Genomic DNA, 21,185 nt, shown 5'->3' with positions numbered 1-21,185 from the left:
CTCGTGTTCCACATTGAACACTAGCGTTAAAAAGTATTTATTAACACATTGTGTTTAGTCTTTTAACGTACATGTTCAAGAACAGTGTTCTGAATTTGAACACTTTAGTGTTCTAATACTGTAATGGGGGTGAAATAATATTTCATAGCTTTAGAGTCAAAAAGACGATGAATAAGGATGGTTAATATCATTTTTTACGGCGGCCGATTTCGTACGAAATTTGAAGATACCGAGGACCAGTTACCGTCAGCACCGAAATTGATACAATTCTCCCTCAATGGTTGTCAGATGACTTTAAACACGGTCTCAAACTATTCTAACAATATGTATAGTATTGATTTTTTACATTAAATGTTACGAATCAATTTGGAGATAAGCAGTTATTTTTTTATCGTTGAAGCGTCGTCTTCGTTACGCAGGAGTTATCTCTCTTTACTTACCTCATCAAAGTGCCTCATTTTAATTTACCGCCCTTTTGATGAATGGTAAACCCCGGCGGTGAACAACGTGGAAAGCATGGCTGGGAAGTGGAATGAAGTTGACTGACCAACTGTGAGGAGAAGAAATTTGAAACAGACGAATAAACAGTCAAGATTTTACTCAAAATAGACCGCACATTGGGTTGTGATAGTCGAGATCGTTAATTGACTTGAAATAGCCATTAATAGGATGAAGCTTCCAGACAGCTCCAGTTTACACGCAGGTAATTTCACTAAAACACAGGTCAACATTTAATTTATAAGGTGACAATACAGACATTTTTTTCCATTTGTTATGATAAACCTAAGTAGAAGGGGGCGACCATTTGATATGTTGTTTTAAAGGGACTTCAATACTTTTGTTAGGGGTGCCGTTGGGGTTCTGTTACACCACCCTTTTTACATAAATATTTATTTTTTAAAAATGTATACCTTTTCTTATATTGCATAGGTAAAAATGTAACCTTTTCCCATATTGTTTGTGTTTCATTTGGTTTGTAATGACTATTGTACGAATGTAATACCAAAGTCTCAAAAGAGCAAAATTGATATAAACACAACCGACAACACCAAGAAAGATGACAGTGAAGAAGTTATGGGAATTTTATTGACCTTATCATATATTTCGTGATAGTTTTCCCGACCTATTCACATATGTTTAAGCCTGACAGTGGCACGTCCTTTCACCTTGTATATAGGAAGTACCCCAACCCTTTTGAGGGGTCTTCAGTTGCATCCATGGTTATGTTAATTTTTTAACACATGACATGTCCTGATGTATGTTGTGTTACAAATTATGACACCTGCTGGCCCCACAAAGAGTTGTTGCAAAAGTTCCAGAGGTGCATAGTGTTTGTCACTATCTGTTCACGAAGCATCGTATAAATGCCCCAATTCTACCTTAACATGGCTGCATATCTGTACTATAAATACTGTGTTAACTGTTATCAGGATTACGGACAATGCAAGGGCTGTATAGCCAGTCAAGGTAGTTAAAAACTTCCATCATCATCACGATGACCAATTTCTTGAGCAAATTATATATACATGTAAATACAAATCAGTTTGATGTCCTCTTACACTAATAATAAATTGATGAAATATATTTGGTACTGGCAAAAGACCAAACACATTATCAGGTTGGGAAATTGGGAACAACCCCCCAAATGAGAAATATCCCTTAAATGAGGGACTATCCCTCGGGCAAGGGGTCATTTTACTGTTGAAAAGAAAAAAGAAAAACTTTGAGAAAATTTTTAACTGGAAAGGGGGAAAATTTATTATACAATGTAGTTGGAACAACTATTCTAAAAAAGGGATCCCATTAATTTTAATAATATACAGGGCTCGACAATAACGCTTGTCCGATTGTCCGGTACCAGAGGAAAAAAAGGTCGGACAAGTAAAAGCTATATCAAGCTTGTCCGACGGGACAAGTTAAATTATTATGCAGAAAATAAATTTAATCCAACATTGATGAACAAAGTAATTATAAACAAAAAACAAGAAAAGAAGATAAACACAAGTATTAATTTGACATGTTTACTTGCAATCGATAATTTAAAACTGGTTCTTTGTCAGGTACTTTTTAACAGGTAAAAGGCATACTATTCTCGTAAACCAGTCTTACTGATCCCAATCAGGGATGCACTTTGCAGATAAGGTAACTTTACAAGACAGTTGGTCACCAGCTCGGAAATGATTCGGCTCCAAGTTTAATGGACAGTTTGGCACCGTAGGAGACATATCTAATAGACATGATTAATAGACAGTTTGGCAACACAGGAGACAGGAGACATTTCGGGACCAAGACAAATCAGTACCTGGTTTTCCTACCTTATTCTGTTGCTTTATAATAAATACTATACCATAATTTTTTTAACAAAAATATTTTTTAAATAAAAATGAAGAAATTATTTACCATAAAATTCCCAAATCATATTTGATCATATATAGAAGAAAAACAACACTTGCAATACAGTGACCTATAGTCAGCCAGAGATATAACTCTATAGGGTTATCACAGAAAATAACTTGCGTGTGTTATTACAGATACTTTCATGAGTTGTCTACTCTTTATTCCTTAAATTTTCTAAATCTGTAATAACATATGTTTGTAAAATTATTTCATTTATAGTGGCCTCTAGGGATCTCTTGAGACTTTGCGCAGAAACTAAATGCATAGCCTTGATAACTTAATTTTTTAATTAAATTAATACATTTTTGATTAACCATGGTAAATCAATGAGACAAGGCTATTAAGGGATAAACTTAGCTGTGATAACAAGGCCTAGTTATTAAAGGAATTTAACTTATTATATAAGACACTTGGGAATTACTGAGAAACTTGCGCATAACCTCATTACATGCTCTGGTCATTATTTCTTACAATAAATTAAAATACATTGTAATTAAGCATGATGTATGTCTGAGCAAATGCTTTTGAAGTGATATAGAGAAGCTGTGATAACACCCTTTAGTTATTACAGGCATATTTTTTCTGTAATAACATATAGGTGTACTATGCAAAATTGGCAAACTATGAACTGTTATATCTTTCAATAGTTAAGTATACATATAGACAAAAGTAATATCAATAGAACTTTTAAACATTTTAACTAAACTAATGATGTATATTGTCCCTTTGAAACATATAGCATACATAAGTTATCACAGTTCTTTGATTTTTTAGTCCACAATAACAAATGTATGTTATTTTTCTGTAATAACCCTATAGAGTTATATCCCTGACTGATAGTTATTAATTTCTATGTCATTTGGTCTCTTGCAGAGAGTTGTCTCAATGGCAATCATACCTCATCTTCTTTTTTTCTATTGATTGAATTTGAATAAACTTTTTTCAACTTAAAAAACCAGGATACAAATCCAATGAGTGGAAATTGACAGGCCTATCAGACTGTGCCTCATGTGTAGAGTCTTATGAGACTTTGGCATTGATGAAAACTAGAACCTAAGTCCTGTGACATGACTAGATTCAGTTGTTCTCGACTCATATTTTTAAAAGGTATTTCAAAAGATATAAATCAAATTCTGTTCTATTGTTTTAATTCATTTTGTTCCTTGAATCAACTTAAAATGCAAAAAAGGTTATTATTAAGATTTTTGTTGGACAAGTTACAATTTCATTCGGACAAGTAAGTTTTGGTATGTACTTGTCCTACTGGACAAGTTGGAAAAAAAGTTATTGTAGAGGCCTGATATAAAAGAAGATATAATAAGTCCATGAATATTACAAAATTCTTTGACATGTTTCGACCATATGTATAGTGATAAGTTCTTCGGGAAAAGTTTCTTCAAATAATATAAATATATCAGTCTGAATTGTTAGCCACTCTAGTTCGATGCCCCAGACTAGAAAATATTGATTCCAACTTGTGAAAATTTTCAAAATTTTATCTAGTCATATAATAGAGAGAAGTTTTGAAATTTAATTTCCAGAGTAGAAAATTTAAGTTTTTGGCGCAGACTGATATATGCTCATTTGTACTTAAAAGTGTTTTTTACAAAAAATATTTATCACTTTTAATGTACCCAGAGGTAACCCCTCTTAATTTAAAAGGGATATTCATTACATTGAGGGTCATTTGAGGGGTTGTTCTCAACCTGATTATGGTACATGTATTAAAGTTAGTCCTAATATTTTAAGGAATTTGTCATTTTGTAAATAAGCTGATGTACATTAGTCTGGGACACGTGTTTGACTACATTTGTGTACATGCATATGTCGTGTACAAGGTTGAGTATTAATGAAAAACTGAATTCCTCCCTCTTGTTAGATTAGCTTATATAATGATTAGCTGAATAGCTGGTCATACAATGTATGTATGCTCTAGTCTATATAGTCTCCGCAAGATGTCCTTGACCTTGCTCTAGTGATTTATTGACCTACATACATGTATGCATGTGAAATTGTAATCAAATTTGCATGTACATGTGCTAGACTCCTGGACATTGCTCTTGTGATTTATTGACATAGATGTGCATGTAATCAAGTTTTTATGTTCAATTTATAATATCCTGTTTATATACATGTAGGCAGGGGTCGACGTAATCGCTGGCCCGCTGGCCCGTGGCTAGTAAATTTACTGTCGGGCCAGTCAAATTTAGCAAAGAACGGCCCGACGGGCCAGTCAATATTCTCGGGCCACTTGGGCCAGCAACTTTCATTTTCTACCACGCGGAAGATTGCACATACTTCCGTGTTATTGAAATCAACTGGTAATTATAGCCGGCCAATCAAATTACTCGGTAAAAATCGACGATTCCGAGGTTCTCCGGAATCGCGCGAGATTCGTTTATTCGGGATTTGTCGAGTGAAAAATGGCAGCCCCCAGTTAAAATTAAATAAATTGATGATATGGAACGTTTCCTAACTAACTACCCCCAAAAAAGAAAAGCTGAAACCGATAGCAACCAAAAAGGAAAAGACTATGAAAAATCAAAAAGAAAAAGGGAGTTTATTCCTTCATGGACCGCAACATATAAATGGTTGCAGAATGGCCAAACGGGGATGACCTGCAACATTTGTGCACTATATGATAAACACGGTACATTCGTAACCGGTTGCCAGAATTACAAAAGAGACTCTATCAACCAGCATGAAAAATCAGAATCCCATAAAGTAAATGTTATTAAGTTTAATGGCCAGAAAAACCCAGAAAATTCTGAAGGAGCCAAAGCCCTGAGAGCCCTTAATCAATTAACGGTCAATAGATTGATGTTGAAATTTAGAAATGTGTTTGCCTTGTGTAAAAAGGGACGCCCCTATACTGATTATCCAATGCTATGTGATTTGGATGAATCTAAAGGTTTAGATATAGGGACACAGTATCGCACTGATAAAAAAGCTGCAGAGTTTGCCAGTTTTATTGCTAAAGCGGAAGTAGCCAAGATTGCCCAAGACATGAAAGATGTTCGTTTCATCTCCGCAATATCAGATGGATCAACAGATTCATCTTATCAAGAAGCAGAAATTGTGTTTGTCAGACATTGTCACAAAGGGGACATAAAAATAAATTTTTCATTGGTGAAAAACATCCCAAAAGCTGATGCTGACAGTATATCTAAAGTGATAATGTCAGGTATGAAAAAATTTGATGACGACTATGCCAAAAAAGTTGTTGCATGTGGGACAGATGGAGCAAGTGTGATGCTTGGCTCGAAAACTGGGGCAGTGCAAAGAATACGTGAAGCAGTTGGGCGACCATGGTTAATAGCAGTGCATTGTTCTGGACACAAACTTGAGTTGGCATTTAAAGACACAATCAAGAAGAAAATCAATTTATACGACAAAATTTCACTCTTCTTGTTAAATATTTACTATTTCTACAGAAACAGCTGTCTGAACAGAGCAGCATTAAAAGATTCATTTAAAATTCTGAATCAAACTGTGATACTCCCTACAAGGACAGGAGGCACAAGATGGATGGCACATCTAAAGAAGGCAATAGAGTGTTTCCTTAAAGGCTATGATGCAATAACCCAACATTTGAATCAGGTATTTATAGTATTTTTTTTTACTTCAAATTCTTTTGATAATTTTTTTTTATGTACAAGCTTATTGTCTGAACATGTATTTATTTCATGCCATGATCTGTTACAATGTATCTTCCTTTTGCATAATTAGAGAATACACAATAAGCAGATTACACTTCTGGCGCACCTGCGATTTCCCCATTTTTATACGACCGCAAAAAAATTTTTGTGGTCATATATTGGTATGACGTTGGCGTCGTCGTCGTCGTCCGAATACACATTAGTTTTCGCACTCTAACTTTAGTTTAAGTGAATGGATCTCAATGAAATTTTACCATAAGGTTCAATACCACAAAAGGAAGGTGGGGATTGATTTTGGGGGTTATGGTACTAACAGTTAAGGAATTAGGGGCCAAAAGGGGCCAAAAATAAGCATTTTTGTAACTTCCAGACATAACTTGTGTGTAAGTGTATGGATCTCTCTGACATTGTACCACAAGGTTCCATATCACAAAGGGAATGCTGGGATTGATTTTGGGGGTAATTGCCTCCAAATTTCAGGAATTAGGGGCCAAAAAGGGGCAAAAAACAAGCATTTTTCTAGTTTCATGACAATAACTTGTTTGTAAGTGTATGGATCTTTATGAAATTGTACTACAAGGTTCCATATCACAAAGGGAATACTGGGATTGATTTTTGGGGTAATTTCCTCCAAATTTTAGGAATTAGGGGCCAAAAAGGGGCAAAAAACAAGCATTTTTCTAGTTTCATGACAATAACTTGTTTGTAAGTGTATGGATCTTTATGAAATTGTACTACAAGGTTCCATATCACAAAGGGAAGGCTGGGATTGATTTTGGGGGTTTTCCCTCAAAATTTTAGTAATTAGGGGCCATAAAAGGGCAAAAAAAACATGCATTTTTCTAGTTTCAGGACAATAACTTGTAAGTGTATGGATCTTTATGATATTGTACTGCAAGGTTCCATATCACAAAGGGAAAGCTGGAATTGAGTTTGGGGGTAATTGCCCTAAACGTTTAGGAATTTGGGGCCAAAAAGGGGCCAATAAACAAGCATTTTTCTAGTTTCCAGACAATAACTTGTGTTCAAGTGTATGAATCTCTCTGAAATTGTACTGCAAGGTACCATACCACAAAGGGAAAGCTGGGATTGAGTTTGGGGGTGATGAATCATAAGGGGGTTCAAAAAATTGGGGGGGGGGATTTTTTTTTTCCTTTTTTTTCTTTAACATTTTCCATTTTAAATTGGTTATTTCTGATTTATATATAAAAGCAAATAATAATGATATGGTTTGAATAGGCATACATGTGAACCTCCCGACGGGAGTACAATAATCCCGTTTTCAGGGGTCTCCTCCCGACCTCCCGTTGAAGAGGAAAAAATCCCGTGTATGAAATTTTTCATGAATGAAAAATTTCTGCCCAACATATCATCTCAGGCATCTGGTGTAACTGACATTACCTGAAGTTATATTTTACCTGTAAATCAATTAACATGCATAATTATATGGCTTCACTTGTCAGCTTGGGTGTCAAACATACTGGTAATCAACGATTTTTACCTCAGGCTAACTGCCGTTGTGTAACAAAAACTGTGTATTTATTGGGTTACTTCCCTTGATTTATCCTGTTTTAAGTTACTTTCCTTTTAATAATGAAAATTTTTAAAAAAATATAAATAAAATATAAATTGAACAAATAATCATAAAAGGATGGTTATTAAATGATTTAAAATGTCTTAGGACAAATAAAAAAATAATAATTTGAAAATTATTTGAGGATTCTATACTTCCTTTCAAGGCTTAAATTGAAATTTATATAATAACTATGACCCTAATTTTACAGATAGAATGATTTTCTGAGTTTGCAAATAAAAACTATTTGCAAGAGAAAAAAAAATAAAATAAAAACTATTTGCAGATAGCTAAACAAATGTTCTGGTTGCAATGATTGTTTTATAGAATATGAAGTAAAAAATTTAAAGAACATACTGGAAAAAAACAATGTTAGATTGAACATGTAGAATATAAAGATGGAGAAACTTTATAAGTACAAGGGTACTATAAACATAATAAATTGGATGGAAAGTTGAAGAAAACACACTTTAAAAGACCATTCTTACAGCACACGGTTACATTTACAACAAAATTAATGTCGATTAAAAACCTCCTGATCTGAGTCCTAATCTCCTGACCAAAATTTCCCAATCTCCTGATCTGAGTTTCACAGTCCATCACATGTATGAATAGGTAAATTGAAAATTTTTAAGTTCTTAGACCACTTTCATTCTGTGTCAGAAACCTATGCTGTGTCAAATATTTAATTACAATCCAAATTCAGTGCTGTATCAAGCTTGAATGTTGTGTCCATACTTGCCCCAACTGTTCAGGGTTCGACCTCTGCGGTCGTATCAAGCTGCGCCCCAGCGGAGCATTTTATTTTCATTTGTTTAAGTTTTCAGTGGTGAGTGTTAATGGGTTATGTGCGTCATTTTGCAGTTTATAAGCTTTTCTTTGTTCATTACCTATCTTTTTGATAAACAGTTATTTCTGCTTCAATTTTGAAAACATCTTTAAATTATAAACATTTAACATTCTGTGTTCTTCTTATTGCAGCTCCAGAATCCTGACGACAAAATATACACCAGTGATAAGGGGAACAAGGCAAAGTTTTTCCTAAAAGTTGTAAACTCCAAGTCTGTATGGTATATGCTGCACTTTTTGATGGATGTGTTAACAATTTTGGTAGACGTCAGTAAACTTTTTCAGGAAAAAACTGCAACCATATCTAGAATCTTGGTGAATATAGAAGTGGCAGTTGAGCAAATCACAAAGTTACAAACCAGGTTTGATAATTTTGCTTTAATGTCATTGCATAAATTAATACATTTTTAATTTTTGCTTTAATATGGCCAAAATAATGAATTTGAATGGGGTACTTCTTGACAGTGCTTGGCCAAAACATTAAAATTTTGGCACCTACCCTCATACATGTCATATAAGGGTTGTTTTTGCAGTGCAGTGTCCTTTAGTAATTTGTTTGTCTGGCAGATTCCATACCATTAAAAAATATTTTCATACTATTGTTTTAAGTTTATTGTATACAACTATTTAATATATTTTCCAGTAATGGTCCATATCTGAGGAAGGCTGTGGAAACTGCCCATGATCATCTGAAAGGAGACTTGACTTCATTTGAAAGTGCCCGCAGAATCTTCACCACCAACATATTGTCTGCCCTGAATGTTCGATTTGTTGAAAATCCTGGTATATTGAAAACTTGTGGTGTACTTGACTTACTGAAATTTCCTCTAAACACAGACGAGGCTAAAGGTATAAAATATTTCTTCTTTCATACATGTCTTATTCCAATTTTGTCCACTTTTGTTTTTGTTGAAACCGAAATCAAGTGTGTCAATACATAATTCTAATTTTATTTTGATCTTTTTTTAATATTATATATAAAATACAGCTGAAAAAATAATATGAAGAAATCCTTTTGTCCGTCAGTCAGCTGTCTGTCTGTTCATTAACTTGTGAGTATGCTCAAATTAATTCTAATGTATTATCAATTATTCTCTACTTCAGATTATGGGGATCATGAGATAGCTGAATTGGTGGACTATTTCAGATCAGGGTTGATTGAGGCTGGGGTTGAGGTTGGGATGATTGAAATGGAATGGACTAAATTAAAACACAATTTAATAACCAGGTACTTCAAACATAGTTACATACTGTTGCATTCATAATTAAACATGTCACAAAATAATAATTGTCAGACAATTTTTTATTGCTAATCTCTGATTCTATACAGGTTCAATAAGAATTCTATTCACCTAATTATGAAATAAATGATAATAAACAATAATCTTATATAAAATAAAGAAAAAAAGTCATGCCAGTGTATAATATTAGTTTGTTGGTTTATCAACTTTCAATTAAAGGCATCTAGAAAAATAAATGTTTTGATGCTTCAATATCAGATTAATTCATACATGTTGATTTATTTCAGAAAAGTTTGAGGTATGCCTTTTCAGTCTAAGCTTTTAGTCTGGTGATAGCATATTTTCACATGTATTTATATCATATCTAACCTCAGATTAACTCCACTGCTTTTTCTTTTCTTTGATATACTCACTGTAAGCTATCTTATCATTATAAATACATGTCTTTGTGTTGCTTTTTATTGACTATTGACATTTGATTATACTCACTGTACAATTCAACTTATTGTTCATACAAAAAGTCATTGTGTCACTGCTTATTTACAGAAGACATTCTTATTTACTGTGTGTTAACTTCATTTAAACGGATACAGTAAGGAAGTATCGACCATGCATAACCAAACCTTATGGTTAGTCAAGGTCCAAAAACACTTCCCTTTGTTGCTGTAAGGAATATAAAATAGAGAACACCTTTATTGCATTTTATAGTGAAAAACAAAAATTGTTGAGAGTTTTGGTTCGTGTCTTCTCATCATATAAACCTATAGCTACTTTTATTGATTAATGTGAGTCAATCCATGCTAGTTCCATTCTAAAAGTTAGTACCATCCATTTCAGGTTTAAAGATCCAGGAAGCACAACATGGAAGGAGTTAAACGAGATGTGTTCTGGCGAGTGTTCAAATCTCCTCAGTCTAGTTGACCTAATACTTACCATACCTGCATCTTCAGCTGATGCTGAGAGAGGTTTTAACCGCCTCAAAATGGCCAAAAGTGATTGGCGGAGCAAACTATCAGATGCAAACCTCTCGGACCAACTGACAATTATGCTGGAGGGACCCTCCATACTTTTATTTGACCCTGTACCAGCAATTAATTTATGGAGTTTGACTCCCAAGGAGAGGTCAGACACGGAATGATAGCAATCATATCATCAAACCTGTAAATAACCCTGTTGAAAACCCTGCTAATGATGTGGTGATTGATCACAATTCAGCCATAGAGACGACTGAAGATGAAATTGAAATAGAAATCATGAATAGAGCCAGAAGAGTTGTTAAACTCATTCAAATGATTGACAATGAACCGTATGAGAGTGACAATGATTTATATCTTGATGAATCTGATGATGATGAGCTGCAATATAAAGATATTGATGATAGAAGGAGTGACCAGTGCAATGCTTTTTCTGACTTTTGTGAACAGCTTGAAACTTCTTCAATTTAAAGTGTTTATTCTTAATAAAAGTTATCATCAATGAATTCTCAGTATAAAAATGGCATGTTTCAAGACAATATTTCTCTCCAAATATTGCATCAAAAGCTCTCAGATTGCAGGATTTTGTGCAAATAATACTAAAAGTTTCCAAACCCCCCCTAACGCGTCGGTCCACTTTGTGGACCGACATTTCTCGGGCCAGTAAGATTTTGATTGGGCCAGTTGATCAAAAAATTTTTTGGCCCTTCGGGCCAGGAAATTCTTTTTTCTTAAGTCGACCCCTGTGTAGCTGTGTAGTTCATCTATATTTCATATAATTTGGTGTCTGCAATACATGTAATTGTAAGATGTGTATGTCTTTCTGGAAGGATTCAACTGGTGGCCTTCCGCTGTTGTCTGCTCTATGGTCGGGTTGTTGTCTCTTTGACACATTCCCCATTTCCATTCTCAATTTTATGATTGTATTTTGATCATGTCTGTCTTGCAGGGTTCATCTGATTGTTTTTTGGGGTGCTTAAAATGGTGAAGAATCTTCTTAATTTGAACACTATTAGAACTGGTCTGGAAGTCTTAATCTGAAACATCTTGGAGATATGCATAATTTACCATAATAAATTTCCTGACAAAACATTACTTTCATATAATTCTTTAATTTTGTTTACATTTGTGGCTCGCTCAACAAAAAGCTTCATATTGTGTATCACAGCTGATATGTACTGATTTTCAGGTTTTCTGCATATTGATATTGTAAAATATCAGCTGTGAGTCACAATATGAAGCTTTTTGTCGAGTGAGCGCAGCGAAGAGATCAAAAAGCCTTCATATTGTGTCGAGCCACTGATATTTTACAATCTCAATATGCAGACAACCTGATAATCGATTTATCAGGCTGTATTTGCATCTTTTGGAAGTGTATTCTTTGTTTCACCAGCAACCGGAAGATGATTAGATAAATTAGGGTTAAACTTGTCAACGTCGGTTCACACATTATGACGTTGCTGATATGTATGGGTCAAAGTTGTTAAGGCCGGGTCAACGTAATTAACGTCACAAAGCCGTGATATGCAATTTTATTAAGAGCTGAGCAGAGTGATATAGACAGTGGGACGACCGATAATTTACAATATCAATATGCAGACAACCTGATACTCGATAAATATGTAGATAAACAGCTACCAAATAACAAGAAACCAACAGATGATTTACATCCTAGTTGTATATTTGTGTAATTTTAGACCTGCATTATACTTTATATGGAAATTGAGGCTACGGAACTGTTCAGTTTACTTGCAAAAATGGGACAAGTGTGTTAAATATTCTTGCAATACTCTCACACCAGTTGTTTTTTGCGTAAAAAAAGGTTAACTTATGATATTTAACCTATTTGTGTCATTAAAATTACATTAATATAAGGGCCCCAATTTTACTGCAACATACATTGATGCACATTTCAAATTTTTTGTAACTTCAGTTATGATCTTGAATATTTCATGAACTATTTCACCAAGAATTATCATGTCCACTATTCCCCACTATTTGCAATAACAAGTTAACTAAAATATGTTGGAAACAATAAAGTGACTTATACATTTTCACCTCAATATCATTTGATCTCTGCTGTAGAGATGTCTCATGAATCATACCAAATCTTTTTTTTTTATAGTATCGCTTGTCATCTATTAAAACTAAAGGTATTAAAGAGAATGTGTCGCTCACCTTGCCTTGACAAAATTCTCTATTTCATTGGTTTTGTACATTATTGCTGATCATTTAGTCTTATTTTCTTTCCATCTAGTTTTAACACAAAATAACAGGGTGAAAAAAAATCATCTTTTATAGGCAATCGCTCCTTTTAGATAGTGACAGTTAACTAACTATAGTGTCTATTAGATGCATGCATAAGGCAAAAACACACCCAGAAAATGGTACGTCATTGTCATCAATGGCCATTAACTGTAAATTAATTTTTACTTATTTTACCAGTTATAGAACTTTGCTTGCTGATCATTTTTTCATTTAATGTATCTATTATAATTTCAAGATAACAGGCAAAAAAAAAAAAAAAAAAGAAGGGTAAAATGTGAAGTTAAAGGGCAACAAGTTAAACTAATAAAAAGTTGTTTGAAATTTCTAATTGTATATGGTCAATTGGTAGAGCTCAACATTCTGAGCATTTCTGGTCATGTCAAGATTTCTCTGTAATTTATTAATGGTGTTCAAATACAAAGACGACAAGCATTTTATCAGTATGTACTATTTTAGCCATGTGGTCCATCTTGGTTTCGGAGCCCAGGTCATTGGACAAATTTGTAAAGTTGAGATGACAAACCCTGAAGTGAGCTCACATGGCTCCTTGTGACTGCAACAAAAATAAAGCCTGGACTTTATAGGGACAAGAATACAGGTACAATATATACCTTTTTTTTTCTGAATACATAGGCATAATTTTTAACTTACTTCATATTATGTTTGAAAATTATATTGTAATTATTTTGCTCATTTTGGGCGTCGTGATTGGCAAATAAAGAAATATTTGTATTTGTTTGATTTTGGCATAACAAAACAAAGTAAATGTTCAATTTCTGCTACTGTAAACACAATTTTTTTAATCTGAGTATGCTAGTAAATTGAAGGTTAAATACACATGTCTGCTATATCATGTACAATGACTTCATTAAATGAACAAAATATTCTATATATATATAATTTAAAAAGCTTTTTTGAGAATACTATAGCCTGATTACTGACCCTGAATTTTCAGATGGTTAAAAAGTTATATAAAATGGTTTTATGAAAGTTTCAGATTATTGAATACATAAACTTGTTTATAATTTATAACATCTTCAAAAATCAGTTGCTGATCTTTTACTAAAATATTGGTATATACTGGAAGATATACATCGTACATGGAACCAAGGATCCTGAATTTTTTCAGCTAATTTTGGTCATTTTGAGATAACTTAAAAGTTGGTGCCCTTTTTCAAAAAAAAGATTGTCAAAATCACGCAATGTTGCATCGCATTTACTTCATGAATTTTCCTTCCATTTTCGTTCAAGAGCAAATAAGGGAAGGCAACAGTTTAAAAATAAAATGATTTTAATGACTCAAAACGATAACATTCTCAGACATTGCTAACGTTTCTCTCGATTTTGAAGACAAAATTAAAACCGGATCTTTTGCGACAATACTAAAACGAGCAATTCCGGACTCATTTCTGGGATTAATTTTGTTTATCAAATTCACAGGAAATCATCGGCTTTTTAATTTTTTTACCTTTGTTAGTGTTTGAATATTAATGATAATAGTTGCACTTGCTTTATTTAGAATATGAAATCATTTTGAATTTACGATTTAGTGTCCAATCTGCGGAAGAGAATTTCAAGCATGTATATTACATAGTAAACAAAGCACATGTGTTAGAAGTGAAAAAATACTTTTTCTACGTAAATTAATTCAAGTTTTAATTTAATAATTTTAAATCAGAATTGACAATTTTCTTAGCTGAAAAGTAATTAAACCATGAAGACAGTTGTTATGGAGTTTTAATTTCTTTATATTAGTTCTGAGCTTGTGATCAATAGCCAGATGTGAATTAAAAACACAGGTAAAGAAATTACCGATCATTAGCCCAATATTTCTCATTAGCCAATATTTCTCGAGGCATTAATATAGTTATTAGGAGGGCCCTCAGGATTATAACACTATACTGGAGTGGCAGTTTTATTACAGGAAAGGGTTAACAAAACAAAAACAAGTTCAAAATGGTGATATAGAAAATTGATCTCAACGAAATGACCGAAATTAATTCTGTTAAAAAACAAAATTTGTCCTAAATCCCAATTACTCGTTTAGGACAAGACTGGCAAATATGACCGTTTCCGGACCCTTGCATGGAACTTGTGTGTACTTCTGGAAGTACTTGTTATTTGTCAATGCATTTTCTTTTCAATGTTTCAAAAACCACATGTACATTCATTTGTTTTTGTTTTAGAATAATGAATTACCAATAACATAATAATTTTGCAACTTAACCATTGATTATTTTTTTCATTTTGTGAATCCAAATCATGGGTTAAAACTTTTTATCTCTACCACTTTCTAATTTTACTTCCAGATACAATATGAAGACATGCAAAAAAAGGTAATCTAAAACTTAAACCTAATATGTTGAATTTTAAGACAGGAAAAAATATGACTTTCTGTAGCTTACAATTTACATGAAATAGAAGTGAAAAAATTGATTGTATACAGAAGATAATTGTGTTATCAAAATTTTATCAATATCGCAGCAATAAGTTTATGAATAATATGAAATTTAAATCAATAAAACGAAATTTCGATCTCAAACATTATTTGAAAACAAATTGCACAGTTCTTCAAATTCAGTATGACAGTCTTTGGAGAGATTTTTGTTTTATTCCTTATTCTTCCATTGTCTCAATAATGTCAATATCACTATCAAATTGTAAAAACTCTTCCCTTATTAAAGGTGTCTTCACTCTGCTACTTCTTCTACTGTCTGCCATGTCTACAGATGAATTAGTACATGTAGCATACTGGTGGAATTCAGCAGTGATTTGTTGGTTAGATTGCATATTTCTTTTTTCTTCCTTCCTCTGTCTTTTCTTCTCTCTTTCCTCTTCTTTTTCAGTGTCTCTTATTTCTCTGTCTCTTTTCTTCCTTTGTCTTTCCTCCTTCTTTGCCTCCTTTAAAACTTCAGCTTCTTCCTTCTTTCTCGCTCTTTCTGTTTTCCTTTTTTCTTTCTCTTCTGCCAACTTTATTGCTTCATCATGCTTATACTGCAGTTTCTGTAGCATTTCATCCCCTGTAATGACTCTTGCTTCTGTTACAATTTTACTAGAAGTTTTTTTTGCCTGAGATGGATTTGCTGGGGGTAACAACACATCAGCTAAACTTTTTGGGATTAAGTTTTTTGTAACAAGCGGATTTTCAGTTGGTTTGTTCAGCTCAATTTCTGTAGCATATGATAAAATGTTGCCACAACAGTGACAAAGAATTGTTGATTCCTGGAGCTCTACAAAAGAAAAAATATTCATAATTATTTGAAAGGTTTTGTCAAACTCAATATAGAATTTCACGAGAGATTAAATGACTGAGAAGTTAACGGTAAATAGCAAGAATAACACTAATAAAACTACCAGTCTAGAGTGATCTTTCATATTTTAATTTAAATAAATAAGTCAAAGATAAGGAGAAAAAACAAGCTTTGTTTGGTTTGTATATATGTGCCTGTCCCAAGTCAGGAGGCTTTAAAAAAGTGGTTGTTGTTTATTTGTTGCTGTGTTACATATTTATTTTTCATTAATTTTTAACCGGATTTTCGAAGGAAATATCGGTTATTGATTTGGGAATGTACAGCAAGCGGACTGGCGGCTGCCAAACAGTGTCTCTACAATAACATGAAAACGCTGTGATGATTTTTTTTCAAATTTAGATATGTTGTTTCTTGTGACTAAATGAAAGTCAAGTTCAATTTTCAAGATTTTAGTATTTCTCCTTTTTGAGTTATCGCTATTTTTGTCGAGCCTGCGACTTTTGTCACAGAAGGCTCGACATAGGGATGGTGATCCTGCGGCGGCGGCGGCGGCGTTAGCTAACTTCTTATAAGCTTTATATTTTAGAAGGTGGAAGACCTGGATGCTTCATACTTTGTATATGGATGCCTCATGTTACGAAGTTTTAGTCAGTCACATGTCCAATGTCCTTGACCTCATTTTCATGGTTCAGTGACTACTTGAAAAAAAAGTTAACCCTTTTTGTAATGTTAAATTCTCTCTTATTATAAGTAGTAGGATAACTATATTTGGTATGTGCGTACCTTGCAAGGTCCTCATGCCGGTCAGACAGTTTTCACTTGACCTCGACCTCATTTCATGGAGCAGTGAACAAGGTTAAGTTTTGGTGGTCAAGTCCATGTCTCAGATATTATAAGCAATAGGTTAAGTATATTCGGTGTACGGAAGGACTGTAAGGTGTATATGTCCAACTGGCAGGTGTCATCTGACCTTGACCTCATTTTCATGGTTCAGTGGTTATAGTTAACTTTTTGTGTTTTGGTCTGTTTTTCTTATACTGTACATGCTGTATGCAATAGGTCTACTATATTTGGTGTATGGAATGATTATAAGGTGTACATGTCTAGCTGGCAGGTGTCGTTTGACCTTGACCTCATTTTCATGGTTCAGTAGTCAAAGTTAAGATTTTGAGTTTTGGTCTTTTTTAGCTCACCGGGGCCCAAAGGACCCCATGTGAGCTTATGCCATCACTTGGCGTCCGTCATCCTCGTCGTCTGTCGTCGTAAACTATTTCAAAAATCATCTCCTCTGAAACTACTGGGCCAAATAGCTTCAAACTTTAAATAAATGTTCCTTAGGGTATCTAGTTTATAAATTGTATCTGAAGTTTTGATCCATCAAAAAACATGGCCGCCATGGCTAAAAATAGAACATAGGGGTCAAATGCAGTTTTTGGCTTATATCTCAAAAACTAAAGCTTTTAGAGCAAATGTGACATGGGGTAAAATTCTTATTCTGTGTCAGAAACCTATTATGTGTCAAATATTTAATTACAATCAAAATTCAGACCTGTATCAAGCGTGAATATTGCGTTGGACCTCTGCGGTTTTATCCAGCTGCGCTCAGCGAAGCATTTTATTGAAAACTTGTAGACGGTCAAGATCCCCACCCCTAAACCATACATATTCTTGTATGGGACAATAAAACAAATCAAATGAAATAAAAGGTGAGTCCCCTGGGGTCACCCCCCTCTGGTTTAAGAATTTGTAAACGGTCGAGATCCCCTCAACTAAACCATATATATTCTTGTATTGGAACAAAAAAAAATCAGATCATATGAAATAAAGGGCGAGTCCCCTGGGGATCACCCCCACCCCCCTTTTAAGAACTTGTAAACAGTCAAGATCTCCACCCCTAAACAATCATATATATTCCTGTTTGTCATTTCAAGAAGATTTGAATGATATACAGGGTCAATCCATAGGCGTCACTTATGCATATCACAAACCAATTTGTACTGGACTTTGCCCAATGTCAGGCGACCTTGGGAATGACGAATTATTGGAGCTTTGTTTGGGAGACTTCGTAACATCATCCTGTTACAATTATTTCTTGTTACTGATGAGTTTTATAGATTTTGAAAAGACATTTATATTAATGATAAATAAAATTTTGGATTTTTTTCTTCTTTTCTTTGCTAAATTGTTTGAAGAATTTTGTGTCAAGTTTGTTTGTTATTCTGTAAAAACTAATTTTCTGAATGCAATATATTTTATTTTGATGAAGTGAACTCCTTTAAAAAACTAAGCTTATATTATCTATTAATATAAAACGTATATTTAGATTTCTGATTTTGGGCTCAGTTTTTAAGTTGGTCCAAATTTGGGTCCAAAACTTAAATTGAACTGCGTTTGATTTCAACATAAATTGAATATATATATAGGGTTCTTTGAAATGCTTAATCTAAACCTGTATTTCTTTTCATTATAACAGCTTTTGCCTTTCTCAAGTTATGCCCCTTTACAAATGGAAATATTACTGAATTTTTCGTTTCGGTTCTGTAACTTTAGTTTGCCTCAACTAAATGTTACGAAACGTACACACCATGCTAAATACCACAAAACTCAGATCAAGTACAAATTTGTGAAGCATCTCTTATAGTTCTTGAGTTATGTTCCTTTTTAACATTATATGCAAGTGGGGGCATCTTCTGTGTCCCATGGACACATTTCCCATTTATTTCATCATATTTTATCCCCAAAATCATGAAAAACCTTCACTCAAAATTTAAACAAAAAATAACTGGTAGAAATTAATAGGCTGTTTCAGTGTTTGGTCTTTAATATATAGTTATTATTACCATTACTAGTGATTATTGTAACATCTACATCTGTAGTCTCTTTATTTCCCTTTTCAGGTTTGTTGAAGTCTGCTGGAGCCAATTGAGAATCGGGAATTATGGACCTGTCTACAGGATACATTCCAGATTTCCTAAAAGACTCTTTGACCCGTGCTAATGTTACAGTCTGGTCAATTGCAGTGCTGCAAATAAAAATGATACCCATTACTCTAGAAGAAAGTGTAAGTTACATGTTCTTGTCACAGGTTATATATGTTACAGTAATTAGATTATGCAAGTAACATGAAATTGAAGTTTGAGGTATGCTGCAAGTGACGAAAAATTGAAAATCAATAAGTATGAAATCCTGAGCTGACAAACACACAATAAAACTTTATAAAACAGCCATAACTTTAAAAACCCTTGTTGCAGGACACTAGCATGACATGCATTGTACATGTTTGTCTAAATAGAAATTTACAAATAGCATTTTACAATTACAAAATCAATGATTCAAGTTAGATGGGGGATCCATTATGACAAGCTGTTCTCGTCAAAACTAGGTTTAAACCCTTTTTCGAAAAAAATAACACGCTGAGATTTAAAAACCCAAAATAACACACTGAGAAATCGAAAATACTGAGATCTGAAAAAATGAAAAACACACACTGAGAATTTAAAATTACACATTGAGATTTTAAAAAGACACACTGAGATGAAATAAATTGACAAACACACACTGAGAATTGTTAATTACACACTGAGATTTCACACTGAGATTAATATGCATATTACTAATGAATATTCATGAGATGAATAATTCAAAAGATTAATATCTTGGTCTCCCGAACTCTCGTCATTATAATGGAATGCGGTTTCTTCAACCAACAATCGCAATAAATTTTCAAGACAAAAACATCATATTCATTAATTAGTTTGTTGCCTTTAATTCAGATTATTACTAACACATGTAACAGTTTATCAGGATGTTTTGCTTAAAACTGTTTAAGCATGTGTCCCTTTTCAAAAGTCTTTCAACTGTTACCCTGATTTCACAAGGTAATCTTTTATATTTTTGTTACGTTTATATGCTATAATAGGCACTTGGGTAAAAATTTCACTGCATTGTTTGTCTTCTTGCAGATTTTTCCAAGGTTTTCTTATAATTTTAATACACAATATTCATTACCACAAAATAAGATCAAGTACACATTTTTTGTTTCCGTTTTCTAACTGTAGTTTGCCTCAACCAAATGTTATGAAACTTATACAAAATGCTTATTATTACATAAGGCAGATTTTACAATAAAAAGGAAGTATTGCTTTTTTGTATCCATCAAAAAAGGTATTGCTGAAACTGTGAAACAGAGTGTGAAATGAAGTAATGCATTATTTTATTTAATAAAAGGTGTCTTTCTGAGTAAATAAAAATAAAAATCACCCTGTGTTTATGTTTTTTGTTAGAATTAGTGGGTTTTCAATTTCAAAATATTGGACATTGAATAGACATTGTGACCTACTTGACTGACATCTAGCTTATTTGGAGTGGAATTTTAAAGTATTATTTTTAAGTGGAGCCTAATAACATGGACTTATATTTTAATAAAAAGTATTCTTTTGTGTTTTAATTATAATTCTAAGGCACATTTTTATTGGTAAAGGCTAAAAAAGGTAATTTAATAATATTATTGCGAACGTCACATCTTTTTCGTCCATTGTGGTATGTTACGATCGCAATTTATTTGTTGGTTCTCAGACGGCCCGTTGTTATTTTTAACTCGGGTTTTATAAATAATTGATATAAATAGCAATCACATTAAATTTTGATGACGAAAGGGGGTCAAAGGACTTTCGGAATCAATATCATTGGCTGTTTTAGTTTTTGCGAACGTTACTGCTCTACGTTTCCGTCCAAATCAATGTCACGTGAGCAATATATATTTAGATCTGTAACTCTCCTGTATAGGAGTTACGATATCGCCCTTTGCAGAAATGGATGCGGAGCCGGTTCCCTCACATAATGGGAAAGCAAAGAAGGTAAGTTGTCTGTTATATCGTTACACGAGGTCCTTTATTGTATTCCGTCCATCAAAAAGACATTCGCAACAAAACGTTGAATCAAGTAATGTCATTTAAATGTCACATTAAGAAACT

At 33.3% G+C, this 21,185-nt stretch overlaps 1 protein-coding gene across 4 annotated transcripts in view; it reads left to right on the top strand.

The window, feature by feature from the left end:
* Positions 1-446: 446 nt before the first annotated feature.
* The window catches only part of LOC127712430 (zinc finger protein 862-like), a 307,602-nt gene continuing 286,863 nt past the window's right edge, over positions 447-21,185 (top strand). For 2 of the 4 annotated variants that reach the window (XR_007987074.1, XR_007987073.1), the window contains exon 1: positions 4,441-6,797. Coding sequence is in view for 2 of the 4 variants with exons in the window: in XM_052218864.1 (XP_052074824.1) it covers positions 4,858-5,997; positions 8,611-8,840; positions 9,122-9,327; positions 9,583-9,706; positions 10,557-10,857 (2,001 nt within the window). In the remaining 2 variants the exon portion in view is untranslated. Of the gene's footprint in view, positions 704-4,440; positions 6,798-8,610; positions 8,841-9,121; positions 9,328-9,582; positions 9,707-10,556; positions 11,303-21,185 lie in introns of those variants that run through there. The other 2 variants (XM_052218866.1, XM_052218864.1) reach the window with 2 other exon arrangements.

The sequence above is a fragment of the Mytilus californianus genome, unplaced genomic scaffold (assembly GCF_021869535.1).
Source record: "Mytilus californianus isolate M0D057914Y unplaced genomic scaffold, xbMytCali1.0.p SCAF_8, whole genome shotgun sequence".
NCBI lineage: Eukaryota > Metazoa > Mollusca > Bivalvia > Mytilida > Mytilidae > Mytilus > Mytilus californianus.
The sequence above is the reverse complement of the archived record's forward strand: the minus strand, read 5'-3'. Positions and strand labels throughout refer to the sequence as shown.